Below are 16,260 nucleotides of genomic sequence, written 5' to 3' on the forward strand. Positions count from 1 at the left end.
CAGTGCTGCTCGTACACATTCAAAGTAACAGATCTGCATTGCTGTGAATACACAATGCTACGATGCTTATTTGATTTTTTTATTATTCCGCCTCTTCTCGGGCGCGATACCTTTGGCTGCACCTCCTTCAGCATCGCACTGGCGTCCTCGTCGTAGTCCAGCTTGCAGGCCGTGGCCAGGTCCTTGGCTGCCTCCTCCCAGTGGCCGAGCAGCCTGCAGCAGGACAAACACAGGCAGCAAACAGTATGTAGCGCAGTTCTGTCGGCTCAACCGCCAGACGGCTCGCGCAAGCGCGGCTGGCAGAGAGGAACAAAAAACGCGCCGATTCGCTGGCGATCGGAGGACTTGATTTGTTGGAATCGCCCGGCGGGAGATGACGGCCATCTCACAGGTTCACGTGTCACACCCGAGGTTCCTCCGTTTAAATCAGCGGAGGTCAAAGTGTGGCAAGTCGCGGTGCGAGCGCGTAAACTGATTTAAAAAGCAGGCAGAGACGAGACACGGATGCACCCGGCTCTCGTGTTTCGACCTGGAACTTTATCCGTCGTGCTTATGACACGTCGTCCGTGTTACTTCGTGCTGCGCTCCGGTTGGTTTGGAGATTTTAATCGGAGCGGCGGTCACCTGGTTAAAATCAGCTCCTACTTTTTCGGGGCAGATCAGGGGTTCGATGAAGGACTTTCACCTCTAAGCTCCATTTGTTCCACTGAAGGTCCAGAACCGTTCCAGAAACTAAAAGGTTCCTTCAGCTGTTTGTGAGTTTTGGTTCTGTGGCTGTTGAAGCACCGTGCGGGTCAGACTAATTACTCACCTTCAGGTTTAAGAAGCGCTCGTTGTTCAAGGACAAAAACTTTTGCATGCGACAATAATAATAAAAAAAAGAAGAAGAAGAAGAAGAAGAAGATAGGAATTGTACGACTTGGTTAACGTTACACAAAGAAAGCAGCGGCGCCGTAGACTTCTCGTACCTGTGAGCTTTCCCCCTCCACTTGTAAGGCTGTGCCGAGTCTGGGTTGATGCTGATGGCTCTGTCGCAGTCTCTAATGGCTGCGTTGGGTTTCTGCATCTGGATGAAGACGCTAACGCAAAGACGACACCCGATTACACTCCAAGTCATCCGGAGCTGAAAGTAAAACTGCGGCGCAGTAAAGAACGACCTGAAAGACCCCGAGCTCGCTCACCTCGCCCTCTTGGCGTACATGATGGCTGCGCAGGGGTTCAGCTTGATGGCTTCAGTGAAAAGATCCAGAGCTTTCTGCAGGTCGCCTACAACAGGGAACAAAATTAATTAAAAAAAAAATTAGAGATCACAACGCTAATTCAATTTTGGGCATATTTCTATGTATCTAATCAATATGGGACTGCATGCACGGTTCACTGTCTGAACACAAATATCAACCCACCTTCTCCCAGAGCATTAATGGCCTCTATCTTCTTCTCATTGGCCTTTTCCATCATCTCCTCTGAGACCTGAACACACACACACACACACACACACACACACACACACACACACACACACACACACACACACACACACACACACACGTTCAAACAAAGTCTGTCTGAAATGTAGTTTTCAAACGTTCCAGGCCTCGAATCTCAATCAATGTGAAAGAGGGGTTTAGGTTTGAGTAAATGTAGGCGTGTGTGATCAGAAAATAAAAGGATGATGAACACTTCACCTCGGTGTTTTCAGTGTCTCCCATCTCCTGCGGCTCGTCAGTGTCCGGCTCGATCACGCCTTCGTTTTCAATTTCTGAAAAGGAAAACACGTGAACGCATCGATCAGAAGGTAAAAACACTGTTTAGAACCACAGCTAGAATCTGGTATTGTGTCATCACACACACACACACACACACACACACACACACACACACACACACACACACACACACACACACACACACACAAGCATGGCAATCCTTTCTCTCCTCTCCGGCAGTTAAAAACAGAGAAAATTGTTGTTTTCACCCTTTTTTGTGTTTGTTACGTCGGACAGAGCAGCGCGGTTTCTTCCTGTTTCTGGCAGCTCGCTCCAGATGTGTACTGATGTCTTTATGAAGCTAAATCACCACATTTCCCAAAATCGAAAACTACCTACACGTCACAACTAATTCTGTTCAGCCGTTCTTTTCGGTATATCCGTTACAACCAGATGGAATATAAAAGGAGGAATCTCGGTTTTGTATGATCAGCATAAGTCCTTCAACTCGCACGTAAAGAAAGTCTGCAGGACTTCTTTCTTTCATCTGTGCAATATTAATAAAAATCAGAAGCTTCCTGTCTCGGCGCGATACAGAGAAATGAATCTATGCATTTGTGATTTCTAGGCTAGGCTACTGTAGCTCTTTGTTGTCAGGACGTCCCGGTGGCTCTGAACAGCCTCCAGCTGCAACAGTGCTGCTGACAGGAGCTGACAACAAAGAGCAGATTTTCTCCGTTTCAGCTTTCCTACATAGGCTTCCTATAAAATTGAGGAAAAAAAAAAAAACAAATTCTGCTCCTCGCATACAAAAGGTCTTAATAATCAAACTCCGTCTTATATCTAAAATATCTCGGTACCCCATAATCCAAACAACAACACTGTGATCTCAGAGTGACGGCTTGCTGATCAGACTCCTCTCCTGTGGGAGCAGCTCCCAGTTTGGGTTCAGAGGCAGATTCGCTCTCTATTGTCAAGTCGAAGCTTAAAACGTCCCTTGAACTTTTCCCTTCACTTTGCTCTCCCTCCATTTCTTTGCCACGGCTGTATGTTGTTTTAACATCGACAGGTTGCTGATGTTATTTTAACACTGCTGACTTAAGGTGGTTGTCTATTATTCTATCCGCCGCAGTTACAGAGTGCATTACGAGGTCCCCGAGTTTCACACTTTTCTCCTGTAATGTTACCTCGACGTTGATTATTTTAATGCCGGTAACTTTTCGTTGGTAAAATGTACCGGGGCCGTGTTCCATTGTGATTATGTACTACAAACAATATGGCGTTCTGGGCAAAATATTTCTACGAAGTCGCAAATTGCCATGCGTTTATAAAAAAAAAAAAACAGACTTTGGAGACAAGATTATCGACCCGACTCCACAGCTGTGACTGCAGCAGCTTCAGGGCCGAGATGAACAAACGGTACCTAGTTCACTCTCGCCGCTCTCCGACAGCAGGGGAGGCTCGGGCTCAGGAGGTGACGCCGCTGTCGGAGAAGGACCACAAGGACAGCCGCCCTGCCGAGACAAGAGAGCGCGCTCGGTTATTCCTCGTGTTTGACAGCGGGCACCATGAAATGACTGGCTCGAAAAATAATCAGCAAATCGTCAAAGGTACAAAATAAACAGCACGGAAAGAACATCGAAGTGTCACCTGGCATGAACCCCCCGTCTTGGGTGGAGGAGGGATTGTTGCATCCATTCTGCAATAGAATATTACGGAGAACAATTTGGTTCACGATACAATTTCCCAGATATTTATAATGTTATTTGATCTGCTGAGTAGGCAAAAACGGATATTCCAATGGGTTTCTCCATGTATAACCATTTTTATAATTCATTTCGCAATATTTCTTCATAAACAAATGCATAGTGACAGATTTAGGGTTATTGCCACCAATTAGTTTATATATATATATATATAGAGAGAGATTTTTACCAAAACATTTTCATACCGAAGAAGTTAAACCCAGCTAGTTTTGTTTAGGGATGTTACTCAACATTGTTCAATTGCTTAATATTGTTATGCCAATTGACTATTTACTTAACGTGACCTTTTTGTTTCACTTGTTGGCAAGTGAACTGAGCGGTCAATGGCTCGTACAAAAACCCACATTTTCCAAATCAAACCTTCGAAAAGGTGCGAATGATTTGTGTGTGTTTTGAGTGGAGTTACTGCCGTTTGTGTTGCATAAATCTCAACTCCCAAACAGCCTTTTAAAAGGCCTCACATCCAAGGTCAAACTACTCGTCACAAAAAAAACCCACAAAAAAAACAAGTGCAGGTACAAAACACTTCAGAGAACATTTTCATGGATACAACTATAACCTCTACCAGTCTTTCTTCAAAACTTTATTGATGGAGGTTATATTCATGTGGCCTCAAATTGAAGTCGAGTCACGTGACTGACTGACACACACACACACACACACACACACACACACACACACAGAGTCTGTGGTCTCTGGTTTTTAATGGTGGTGGGCGGGACAGGGCACGTGGTAATAAACCTTGCAGTCTGTTTGAGACTTTAATGGTATTATAAAAACAATTAATCCTCTTTGGATCCCCGGACATTAAGTGACGTCACAACAGTCCGGTCCGGTCCTGTACCACCCCCCCCTCTCCCCCCAACAATACTGACCCCATCAGCCAGGTCCGGAAGAAGCTCATCTCCGGAAGGTGCAGGATCGCGGGGTTGGACTCGCACATCTGCACGAAGCCCTTCAGCTCTGTCACTTTTCGTGGGTCCATGCCGCCGTGTCACATCCAGCACACGGAGCTCTGCATGCGGGAGAAACCGAGAAACCGAGAAAGAAAAACAACAACAACTCAGCCAAGCCAGGCTTTGTGCACGAGCTCAGGTGCTAACGTTAAAGCGAGGTACGTTGACGGCGCACGCGTTGAATGGAGCCTCGCTGTTTGTTTCGCTTCCCCGGGTCACATTAACAAAACAATACTGGTCACTCAAGCTGTGGAAATACTGCAAGCGTTCACAACTAGCAGAGGGAGGAGGGAGGAGAGGAGGGAGGGCGAGTTATTTGGTAGAAAGTTTCTGGAAATGTGAATCCGTGACGCGACGACTGTTTGACGCATGATAAAGCCGTTAGCTCGCTGCTAACGGGCCCTGATTTTAAAAATAATAATAATAATAATAATATATATATATACACACACACACACTTCAGAGCTGCAAACACACAGTCGTCTAATGGAGAGTAAACCCACCCTATTGAAGATATACACCGTTGACTCTCGAGAAGAGAACCCACGGGAACAGCTCGCGGTCGAGGTTTAGCGCTGCTTCGCTGAATGTGACGTCGCTGCTGATGTTTTTTATTCAGGCGGGTTGTCGGACAGCCGGAGACACGGCGGGACGTGACGCCCTGAGCAGAGACTGCCAGGCAGCGCTGAAACCCAAAGGCTGAATTATTTCACCGCGGTGAAAATACTCGATGAAGTCTTAGCTTAAATGATCGGTAAACAGGCTGTTGACGTTATTGTTCTTATTGTTCTTATTGAGACATTTAATGATATTTTCTGTAGTCACACTGCGTTGTTTTTTTGTTTTTGTTTTTTTTTACACCAAATTTAGCCACGTTCATTATGACTAATAACCATGAATGAATCAGTAACTTAGGATGTTACCATTAACCTCCAAAAAAAAAAAAAAAAAAAAAAAAAGCCCATAATGATGCTGGTACTTACGTATGGTCTGCCTGACAGGTCAAATTCAGGGTGAAGAAAATCACTCACAAAAATGTTACCTCACCATCCGGTAGAGTCAGGATTTATTTTCCCTGAACCAAGCCTGTCAGGCAGTAAAACGCCAGACAGCTTCCACCAATGAAATGGTTACGTTTAGGTTTTAAGTCAGATATACTGGACTTTCCAGTACCACAAATAATAAATAGTTTAAATGAATGAATAGATGATCATTCGTGTTTCTCCTACTTGGGTTCCAGGCAGTCCTTGGATTATGCTGGTGCTAATGGGATCAAGTCATTTGATAATCAGTCATTGGTAACTTTTTTAAATTGAAAAATAATTTATATTTGGGAGTGGTTTTAGAAACAAGGGGGCTATGTCCCACGGGCAGCTGTGGGAAAGTAGAAAATCATAATTTCTTTTATCCTTTGAAGGGATCTGATGACAGCAACAAATATATAGTCTCATCAGCCTTATTCTTGAAATGGTCTATACCTGAAGTATCAAAAGTTAAGGTACTCATTGTGCAGACATTGTCCCTATCAAACATTATCTGATCATAGTTACTGATGCATTAACAGTAAAGCAGTCTTTTGCAGCTGCAGTTGGTCAAGATGATGGAAATTTGAACTATTTTATGTCTACTGTTGGCGAGTTCAATCTAAGCCCTACATTTTAGTATATTTTATAAAGTCACCATGAGTGTTGAATGTGAATTAACTTATAGGCTATGGCACCTTTTTACCTTAGCGGTCTCCATGTGCTTTACCCACATTCCTGCTCCATTGGTGGGAGAGGGTTTGATGTCTTTCATAAGAACACTTCAGCATGGAGACAGGAGGACCCAACGATTGAACTGCAGGCCTTATCGATTGGCGTGCAACCTGCGCTACCATCTGAGCCACAGCAGCCCCCAAAATGAAATTCTGTCTCAGGCTGCAAAACTGGTGAAGTAAAAGGTGCAAAATGCAAAATGTTACAGAGTAGATCTGTCAAGCTGCATGAAATGGAAACAGATAGATTTCATTTGATGTGTCTGTATGTGGATATATTTATATTTTAGTCTCAATAAAAGGATATCTGGATGTTAGTAGGAAAGTACTTTGGAGTATAAATGGTGGGTGAGAAATAAGCTGAAGTGCACAAAAATAGCCTAAAAGAACAACAACAACAACAACAAAAACCGATTTTATGACCCTTTAAAGTTTACAACAGTGCCAGGGGTCGAGATATGGGTCTAATAATCATACCAAAGGAGGCGAGATTAAGCTTCTCTGCCTGGGAAACCAAACTCAGGGCAGTAATTTGACAGCCAACACGAATGAGCTGTGGCTAACAGACATGGGAGCAGCGAGCTAACGAGGAGAACTGTCAAACAAGGCAAATATAACTGCTGTATGAGTGGATTTCAACGTTGGTAAGTCGTCACAGCAAATGACCTACGTGTTTTCATGACTATACCTACTTACTTGGCTGACTGGGACACTTCCCGTCTGCAGGGGGATGACATGCTCTGACTGATCGGTGTCCTCCAGTTGCAGCAACAATGTTGCCCTCAGCCAGCACCTTGGTGAGCTCTGCTGTCAAGCTGCTGCCTCGGCGGACCTGGAGTGGAGGTGGGAAATATCAAAGCGTTTAAATCCCCTGCAGTCTACCACAAGGAGCTGTAGCTCACAGACCGATGCATCAGTATGAATAATCTAGTCGTGATTAATAACCTATATAACTGTCAGAAGATATTTTTTTTCCTATATTCTTTGACTTTGATACTTTAAATGAATTTTAACTGATAATACGTTTTAAGATTTTTGAATGCGGTATTCCTACACTGTTACTTGTAATTCTACTGATCTGACTCCTTCTTCCACCACGACTCAGCTTAACTAAAAGACTTTACTAACGAAATGCTTCGGCCCAAATAGAAAAGTCAGTCCTACAATCAATATCTAATCTAAACAGACAGCTGTCCTGTCCTGTCACACCACATCAGCCAATACATTCGCCACTAAACTGATTAAAAGTGAAACCATATTCTGTTATATGTCGACGCCACCGATTTAAAGAAAGAACCGTCTGTTTCTGAATTTCAAGACGCAGCCTGACCCTTGTGTCAAATTGTTATTTAAGAGTGAGGGCAGGCACTCCTTTACTTCCACCCAATAAGGATTAATCATCGGACTAACAAAGCTCAGCTGATATGGAGTAATGCTGAAGGACGACTAAAGATTCTCATTCGTGTGTTTGGGTCTATTCTTCTGTTACAGTTCAGAAACACTTTGAGTATAGATGTAAAAAGAAGCATGAATTCAGATTACCTCAAACATATCTTTAACATTTCTGCACCACAATGTCTTGTCAATTATCAGCCAGTGCAAGACATAACTTATGAGATTCTCCTCTGTGAAAAATAAAATCTTTTGACTGAACAACTGCATGAAGCCTTTGGATGTTTCTGTCTGTAGGATGGATCTGCTGCCTGTGCAGAAGCATTTCTGTGAAACCAGGAGGTTTGAAACCAAAGACGATTCCACCTCGGTACCTGGGCCAGCCCAGCCCTTTCACCCACCCGCACCTCATCAAGCATGGTGAGGAGTGTTACATTACATTTAGCTGACGCTTTTATCCAAAGCGACTTACAACACACCGATGGTACACCATCGGGAGCAATTTTAGGGTTCAGTGTCTTGCTCAAGGAGACTTAGGCATGTGGACAAGGAGGAGCTGGGGATTGAGCCACCAACCTTCTGATTAGTGTGCAACCCACTCTACCAACTGAGCTGCAGCCTCCCCATTGAGTGTTTGCAGCGGAGTGCTGCTGACCCTGTAAATGAGTGCTTTTCGGGAAAAACCTGCTTCTTCTTTAGTCATGTCGGCAACAGGCTGAATACACAGCTACTTCTTCAGGGGGTTAGGATTCATGCACTGTCTGCTTCTCAGGGGAGGTGACCCCAGGCTTGAGCCAGACAGAGTACGAGCTCCGCAGGCACCGGCTGGCCTCACTGATTGAGGCCCAGGCAGACAGACTGGGACCTTCTGCCTCCTCCAGCAACCATGTGGTCATCGTCTTGTCCCATCCGACTCGCTACATGAGCAACGACATCCCGTATCCCTTCCACCAGAACCAGGTGAATGTTCCCTCTGAGGGATTAATAAAGTATCTATCTATCTATCTATCTATCTATCTATCTATCTATCTATCTATCTATCTATCTATCTATCTATCTATCTATCTATCTATCTATCTATCTATCTATCTATCTATCTATCTATCTATCTTCGGTGGAAAATGTGCCCTTGTCGATTGACATTCTAGTTGTTTGTAATTTTATCGAGGCTGTATGTTCCCCAGGATTTCCTCTACCTCAGCGGATTCTGGGAGCCGGACAGTGCCTTGGTTCTTCATGGGAAGGGTCGACCAGACCAGGCCATCTTGTTCGTCCCCCGCAGAGACCCGGGGAGGGAGCTGTGGGACGGGCCCCGTTCAGGGAAGGATGGGACGGCTGCTTTGACCGGCATAGAGAGAGTTCATAGCACAGAAGAGCTGGGTGTCGTACTGAAGAGCCTCAGAGGTGAGTGGATGGGAGTCTCTGAAAGCCGGCTTCACATTTCTAGACATAGTATCTGTAGTGATGCCGTTTTCTAAATAAAAACAAAACTAAAATATACCTCATTATGAACATAAGATGTGTCTAACATGACCATTGGATGAAAAAATATATTTGGACAAGCAGCACAGTGGTTAGATTATTACTTCTCCTTTGACAAGAGAAAAGGATTTGAAGATCAGTGATAACCACAAAATTCTGCAAATGCGAAACTACCAAACGCTCTTGACTTGCGATGCTTGAGTGTAACTTCTGTAAATAAAGAACAGAGCTAATGTGAGTTTAAACTCTGGTATACTGCGTCTTTCTCCCATAGGGTGGATATTCCCGTCCTCAACAGGTGTTTATCTACGTAACATGTAAACCAACAAAGTAATTCATGACAAGCCCCTTGCAGGTAGAAAAGCTCGCTGGCCAGACATGCTAAAGTTTGCGGTGTATGTCAGAGCAGACAAGCACAGCGTTTACTTTCTTTGCTCTTGTGTTGTTTTGTCCTGAAATACTGCTCCTGCCAAAGCTTCGCTCAAACTGCTGAAGGTTTCAACATGTGAAGTAAAAAAAAATCCAATGCCTAACAAGGGCTGCTGTGCTTCGTAATAGTTGCTAAACTGTGACTGGACACCTGCTGTTTTTAGAGAACATCTTCCTCTTACTCAGTCAGCGTCTTTAATCTGTCAATGTGTGTTGAAAGGCAAATATCACTGAAGTGTCACATGCTCAAACCAACATAAGGGGACAACATTTTCATCTACAAATTTAACAACAACAAAAATCTACAAAAAAAACAACAACAAAACAAGGTGACACTTGACTGCTAAAAAATTAGGACTTGACCTTTGTTGTTATCATTTTTTTCTGTACTCCGGCGCCCGTCCAGCCACCTCGCTGTGGTATGACAGCTCTCAGCCCGCCCACCCGCGGCTCCACCAGGCTCATGTGGCCCCTGTGCTGAAGACGGGGCCGACACCATGCTCCCTCAGACCCCTCGTGCACTCTCTCAGGGCCGTCAAGAGCTCAGCAGAGGTGGCGCTGATGCAAGAGGCGGGTCGCATCTCAGCACAGGTGTGTGTCTGTGTCATTTTTTCATATTACTCTGTATTAACTCATCAAATCTGTGTTAAAAAAAGACAGATTTAATCGTGCACTTGCACCAACTCTGATGTTCATCTTTCAGGCTTTCAGGAGGACGATGGCTCTGTCTCATGAAGATGTGGATGAAGCAGTGCTTTTTGCAAAGGTAACTGAAACTCTTTGATAACCACTGTGTGACTCTTCACTGTCTCTCTCTCTATCATGTGTTGTCTGTTACTATATCTGTCTTTCTTTGATCAGGCACATTATTTAAACAATGTCACCATAAGTGTAATTTATTGATTATTCAGTCAGAGCAGAAGTGTTCAAATGTTTCTCATGTGGACTGATGAATTACATTAAATGTCTTCAGTGGAAAAAACGTTTTATATACACTATTGATAACCGATTGTTAAGAAGTATTCAATGATAATCACACAGAAGTTGTCGTCTTCATGCAGCTCCAAAGGGTTTTCCCTTTTATTATGAGACTTAACAACGGTGCTGCCCCCGAGATGTTTTGTACACCACTTGAGCCAAATCATTTTGGAGAGTATCAAATTAACAAAATGACTTTTCTCAGATCTAATGGTTGTATTATTTCCCCAGCAGACTTCTTTAGCAAGTTATGTCTTTTAGCTTTTTGAGTGTTCTTTGTTTATTATCTGCTTGAACTTTTACAAAAAAATGTTGAAAATGTACACATATATGGTAATATTAATGGTCCAAAATGATGTGAAATTGAACATTTTTGACTGAAAAATGTAAAATTCTTCCATAAACTTCGGGAGAGAAACTTCATTTTTAAGGTGAATTATTTTATCCTTTAAAAATCAACATAATTACTAAAAACTGCAGATAGTACAACATTTTCATTTTGATTATCATCATGGAACATGAGATGAAATGCAGGATCCACAGGATCCTCGTTCAATTTACGAGTAAAACAAATTAACTTTATTTAAATTATATACAGGAATTAAACATCATCTGTCTGTGTATTTACATAAAAATCTATATATAATGAGTTAAATTACAATGTATTAAATTTAAATACTGTATGTTATTTAAAGGTAGCTGAACCACAAGGTATCACAGTTACTGTATCGTAGTCAGACCGCAGCTACTGAGATCTGCTGAGATCCTGAGCTGCAGCACAGTTTAACTGAGGAGTTGATTTGCACTGATTGTTTTCTTCATGGTGGAATTTGCAATAACTGTGGTACCATGATGTAGTGTCATCAAGTAATTTTTTTATTTAATTGATCATTTTGTATAAGATTTCATGTATCTCAAGGCCAGATGATGTAGGTATGTAAGTATAACAGCAGCCGCCAGAGCTCAGAGATCAACAAGCCAGACTGTAGTTACTGCTGTTTGGTGTGCTTTTATGGCCTGTGTTGTATTGAACAAATCTTATTGCAAAAATATTTTTATGCCACAATAACTTTTAATGTTGTAAAACAGGTCTTACTTCAACTGTGACCAAGTATTTAGTGGCTGCATTTTGCCTTTGTTTTAATGACAGGATACATTAAGCTCACAAATACTCTCAAGTCAAAAGGCCTTTCTGAACACACTTTTTTTCCAGTTTGACTATGAGAATCGGATCCATGGCGCCAACTTCCTGGCTTATCCCCCTGTGGTGGCTGGAGGGAATCGAGCGAACACTCTGCACTACATAAATAACAACCAGATTATTAAGGTAATAATTTGCATCCAAGGTGCAATGAACACATTATAGATCATTAAGCATCCTGAGACTAATGAGTTGTTCGTGTATTGTAATTCCTCCTCTTTGTCTCTTCCCTCAGGATGGTGAAATGGTTCTGCTTGATGGTGGCTGTGAATACTTTGGTTATGTCAGTGATATCACTCGAACATGGCCAGTGAACGGAAGGTCAGTTTGACAAAATTATCTCAAGTTCTACCTCTATTGTGTTGTTTTACCTGTATCTGTATCTTTAAATGCTGCTGTAGCGGAAAAAAAAATTCCCCTTGCGGGATTAATAAAGTAACTATCTATCTATCTATCTATCTAAAATAATATAAAATGTTGATACACAATATCTGGCTAAACATGTGATTACACAAATCCTTCTTAAAATACTAAATCTACTTGGCAGCAAAAGTGTCAGTATACAAAAGTGCAATTTCCTTGCCATGCATAAACACTACACTACATATATATATATATATATATATATACTTGCAACATGTACTGCACATTTTTAATCTGCGTTGGTAAACACAGAGCCCACCATATTAAAATAATATATCAAAGGTAGCTGATTTAAAAACAACCTTTCTACACCCCTTGGCATGAAAATCAAATTTTTCCAGCTTGTTGGAAATATAGCCAAAGAAACATAAGTATATTGGTTGTTTGACTGCTATAATCAAAGCTTTGATGGCCTGGGTTGGATTTGGTCTGGGTGACTTCTCTGAGACTTGAGGCAGAGATTTGAAGATCCAAGTCAAACTATTTAATCACGTGTTTTAGCAATTCCAACGTGCTAATGAAGCCGTGTCTGTCCACCTCGGTCTCAATCTGGTTTTACTGAACACGTTATTTGAGGTCTCTTGATTTCAAGGCCCCAAAATGAAAAGAAGCTGAATTACTGCATGTTTGAGCGTTATTCTGTCACCAGTCACACACACACACACACACACACACACACACACACACACACACACACACACACACACACACACACACACACACACACACACACACACACACACACACACACACACACACACACACACACACCTTAACTGTCTGCTGCCCTTTACTTCCCTCCTGCCAGATTCAGTCCTGCCCAGGCTGAGCTGTATGAGGCCGTCCTGGAGGTCCAGCACTCCTGTTTGTCTCTGTGTTCCCCGGGCGTCAGTCTGGATCACATCTACAGCACCATGCTGGCTCTGTTGGGACGACAGCTCAAGCAGCTCGGCATCCTCAAGGCCAGCACCAGTGATGCTGATGTGCTAAAGGTAATAAACAGAAAAACAGAAGGTGTTTAGATTCTAACTGGTCGATCAGGGATTGTGGAAAAGGTCATTCTTTCCGTAACAAATATTTCATAAATATCATAAAAGTCCTGTGTAAATGGGATTTTCCGGCATGTAAACTTAATGTTCCAATGAAAACAAAATGGTTTTAATGTTTGTAGATGATGAATGTAGAAGTCCAAAAATGAATAGCCATTTTTGTCCTGAATGTAGCCACTAATTATGGGTGAGTGGCCTCTGAGCACTCTTCCAGCCAAACACTCTCCATGAGGCTGAATTTCATATCAAGTAATATCCACTGAAATTCTCAATATTTTAGCCAAACATCCTTTGTAATGCAACTGCTAGCTTGTCATTCTTGTTTAATATAGATAATATTTGATATTTCAATCTCATGAAGTCAGCTATACACTTGTGAAATTACATAAAGCCTTAAATCTGCCTGATATGCAGTAATAAAAAGTTTTAATCATTTGTTTTCAAAAACCTTTTGACACTCTTTCATAGAATTATTTATGTGGTGGCATTCCTGAAGAAATTTAAAGAATAGGTCCAAATGTGGCTGGACCATGTACACGTGTAACGTTAGAGTGCTTTTAACTTGAAACAAGGGCTCATAATTTGAAATGGATACAGGAAGTCGCAGCAATTTGCTGACCAGTGGTGAAACTTTATCAGGGACACACATTTGGATTCATAGGGCTGGTCTCTGCTGTTATAGTCCAGACAAAAACTCACTGTGTTGTAACTCCTGTTGTCTTTTCAGTCTCAGTTGGGGGTTTAAATATTTTGGCTGATCTGAGTTTGTTCCTCCAAATAACTTGTCATTCAAGCTGTAGTTTCAACAGCACATTTTGATTCTTAAAAGGTCCATGTTTAATTTACGATCACATTTATACTGAACACAGATGATCTCATGTGGAGCATTTTTCCATATTACACGTTTGGAATTTGTGCACCTTGGATTTGGTTGTTTAGATGCACCTGACTTCAGCCGCGCTCTGTTAAAGCAGGAAGAAACTGTTCCGGTGAGGCTCAGTTCACACCTCATTCATTCACTGGCACCACTGAATTTCATGGTTTTAATATTTAGCAACAAACTGAGACAGCTCTGGGTTTAGGTTTCTTTTTGTTTGTCCCAGGCTGCACGCCGGTACTGCCCCCACCACGTTGGCCATTATCTGGGCATGGACGTCCACGACACTCCTGAGCTATCCCGCTCACAACCTCTCCAGCCAGGGATGGCCATTACTATTGAACCAGGTATAGAAAAACTATATTTTTGAGGAAAGCAAGTTTCAAAACTCCAAACTCCTGCACATACACTTAAACTACCTTTCCCAGTTACCGGTACGACTCATGTGGTTCTTTGATTTTCCACTTTTCCTCCCTCTCTTGACGCAGGGTTGTACATCTCTGAAGACAACGACCAGGTGCCAAAGCCTTTCCGCGGCCTGGGTGTCAGGATTGAGGATGACGTGGTGATCCGGGACAAGAGCGGACCTCTGATTCTGTCCTCTGACGCACCAAAGACCATCGCTGATGTGGAGCAGGCCTGTGCCCAGAGATAGGACAGGGAGGGACAGAAAGGTGGCCAAGTAAGCCACAGCCTTGATGGCAGACGTGTCTGTGCGCTGTGCTTTTTCAGTCGTCTCCACGGTGACGATATCATCAACTCAGGGCCCAGGTACATAAGAGGTGGGAACACACTGTAAGACTTTAATTTTAGTCTAAGCAAAGCCTCAAAAATTTAGGAATCTGACGTGGAAGATCATAGCTTCTTTTGTATGATTAAAGAAACCTGCGCACGTGATTTCATGTTTGTGGTCCTAAACAGCAAATATAGCAGTTGTTACCGGGAGTAAACAAGTCTCACTACACTGCTCAGTCTTTGAAAGGAGGAGGCAAGATGCAAAGGAACATCAAAAACAGACCACCAAACAATCAAACATTACGTGTGCATCCTGTTATGGTAATGAAGACCTCAGTATTGGCAGTAAAGGCAGATTTAGTGCAGGGAGGGGTTGGGTTGTAGCGTTAAAGCTTACACATGTACACGCTGAAGCTGACGTGTTCCTTCTCAAACCTGTAACTACTCATCAGGGCTGCAGTGAGACAGGATGGACATGAATCCTGATCATGTAAATTACATCTGATATTGTAATGGTGCTATCTTCAATTGAAATCTTGCACTGAACTGTGACCAGTTAACCTCTTGCATCAAGTATACATTTCCAGCTAAAGGCCCAGGAGTTCGATACAACAACGATGGAAACATTTGCGCTCTTAAAAATCTTTTTGCGCCACATCATGTTTTTCAGGACTGCCATCAAATGTTTGTTATCTCACTCACTTCTATCTTCCCAGCTCATGCTACACTGCACAAGATCAAAACACCAAATACTGTGCATTGTGTTGATGGACGAGCAGGAAGATTGAGAATTATCACGCCACGCACACGTCTCACACCTGTGTGAAACAGCTGCTTCTCATCAACCTGGATTGACGGTAATGATGACACCAATCTGCTGAAATTGGAAAAGGTGTACACTGACGAGAGTTTGACTGCTGTCGTGTCTGCGTGTTAGGATTTGGTCTTTTCAGTTGAAAGAAGAAATGTGATCACTTTAAAAGAAAGTGGTGTTTATACTATATGTATTAAATATTCTTTCATAACTAATAAATTCAGTTGGTTTGACTTATAACGGATGTCTCATCACGGTCACATGGGCACAGACGTGGGAGGAACTTCCCCTGAGTCACTTTTTTGACAAATACACCATCAGCAAGCATAATGGGGTTTTAAAAAGTACTATCTGTTTGGTACTTCACGCGTTTATAAAATTGAAAAAAGTTTTTTTAAGTATTTGGGACAATATTTATCCACCTGAAGCTAAACTTTTAACATGAATCTTAAATCAAATGGCTAAAACAGAACTAATTTCCCACAAGACAACGCAGTGTGAATGCTGAAAGCTGAAATCATTTTCTGAGAATACCTATAAAAAAAAAAGAAGCTGAAATCTGAGCTGAAGTTGCTGAAAATTGCTTGAATAAAACATTACAATGCAGCATCAAAACTTAGTAGCTCAAAGCAAAATGACTAAAAACAAGCAACTGAAGAATCAGAGAAGAATGCAAACCCTTGGCAGTTGAAAGCT

General features: G+C 42.4%; 2 protein-coding genes across 2 annotated transcripts in view; one reads left to right on the forward strand and one right to left on the reverse strand.

Moving 5' to 3' along the window:
- st13 (ST13 Hsp70 interacting protein) overlaps positions 1–5,046 on the reverse strand; it is a 9,139-nt gene extending 4,093 nt beyond the window's left edge. The window contains exons 1-9 of the mRNA XM_069701359.1: positions 4,932–5,046; positions 4,348–4,487; positions 3,357–3,405; positions 3,130–3,220; positions 1,686–1,759; positions 1,404–1,470; positions 1,182–1,266; positions 969–1,079; positions 111–213 (exon numbers count right to left, since the gene is read on the reverse strand). Coding sequence (XP_069557460.1) covers positions 111–213; positions 969–1,079; positions 1,182–1,266; positions 1,404–1,470; positions 1,686–1,759; positions 3,130–3,220; positions 3,357–3,405; positions 4,348–4,457 — 690 coding nt within the window. The 5' untranslated portion in view covers positions 4,458–4,487; positions 4,932–5,046. The remainder of the gene's footprint in view (positions 1–110; positions 214–968; positions 1,080–1,181; positions 1,267–1,403; positions 1,471–1,685; positions 1,760–3,129; positions 3,221–3,356; positions 3,406–4,347; positions 4,488–4,931) is intronic.
- A 437-nt stretch (positions 5,047–5,483) lies between these two features.
- Positions 5,484–15,804, forward strand: xpnpep3 (X-prolyl aminopeptidase 3, mitochondrial). The gene is made up of 12 exons (XM_069701342.1): positions 5,484–6,828; positions 6,911–7,027; positions 7,874–7,996; positions 8,349–8,536; positions 8,761–8,980; positions 9,894–10,078; positions 10,191–10,253; positions 11,679–11,792; positions 11,902–11,987; positions 12,898–13,081; positions 14,242–14,362; positions 14,504–15,804. The coding sequence occupies exons 2-12, from the start codon at positions 6,958–6,960 to the stop codon at positions 14,668–14,670; spliced, it is 1,521 nt and encodes a 506-aa protein (XP_069557443.1). The 5' UTR covers positions 5,484–6,828; positions 6,911–6,957; the 3' UTR covers positions 14,671–15,804.
- Positions 15,805–16,260: the final 456 nt, after the last annotated feature.

The sequence above is a fragment of the Brachyistius frenatus genome, unplaced genomic scaffold (assembly GCF_029030835.1).
Source record: "Brachyistius frenatus isolate BFR_SWC_R1_liver_20210118 unplaced genomic scaffold, ASM2903083v1 Contig_36, whole genome shotgun sequence".
Taxonomy (NCBI): domain Eukaryota; kingdom Metazoa; phylum Chordata; class Actinopteri; family Embiotocidae; genus Brachyistius; species Brachyistius frenatus.

Bases quoted from the DNA above. Each gene is read 5' to 3' on its own strand.
- xpnpep3 (XM_069701342.1), top strand. From the start codon at position 6,958: ATGTTGCCCTCAGCCAGCACCTTGGTGAGCTCTGCTGTCAAGCTGCTG. The intron at 8,981-9,893 runs GTGAGTGGATGG...GCGCCCGTCCAG, and splicing joins CGTACTGAAGAGCCTCAGAG to CCACCTCGCTGTGGTATGAC. The intron at 13,082-14,241 runs GTAATAAACAGA...TGTTTGTCCCAG, and splicing joins GTGATGCTGATGTGCTAAAG to GCTGCACGCCGGTACTGCCC.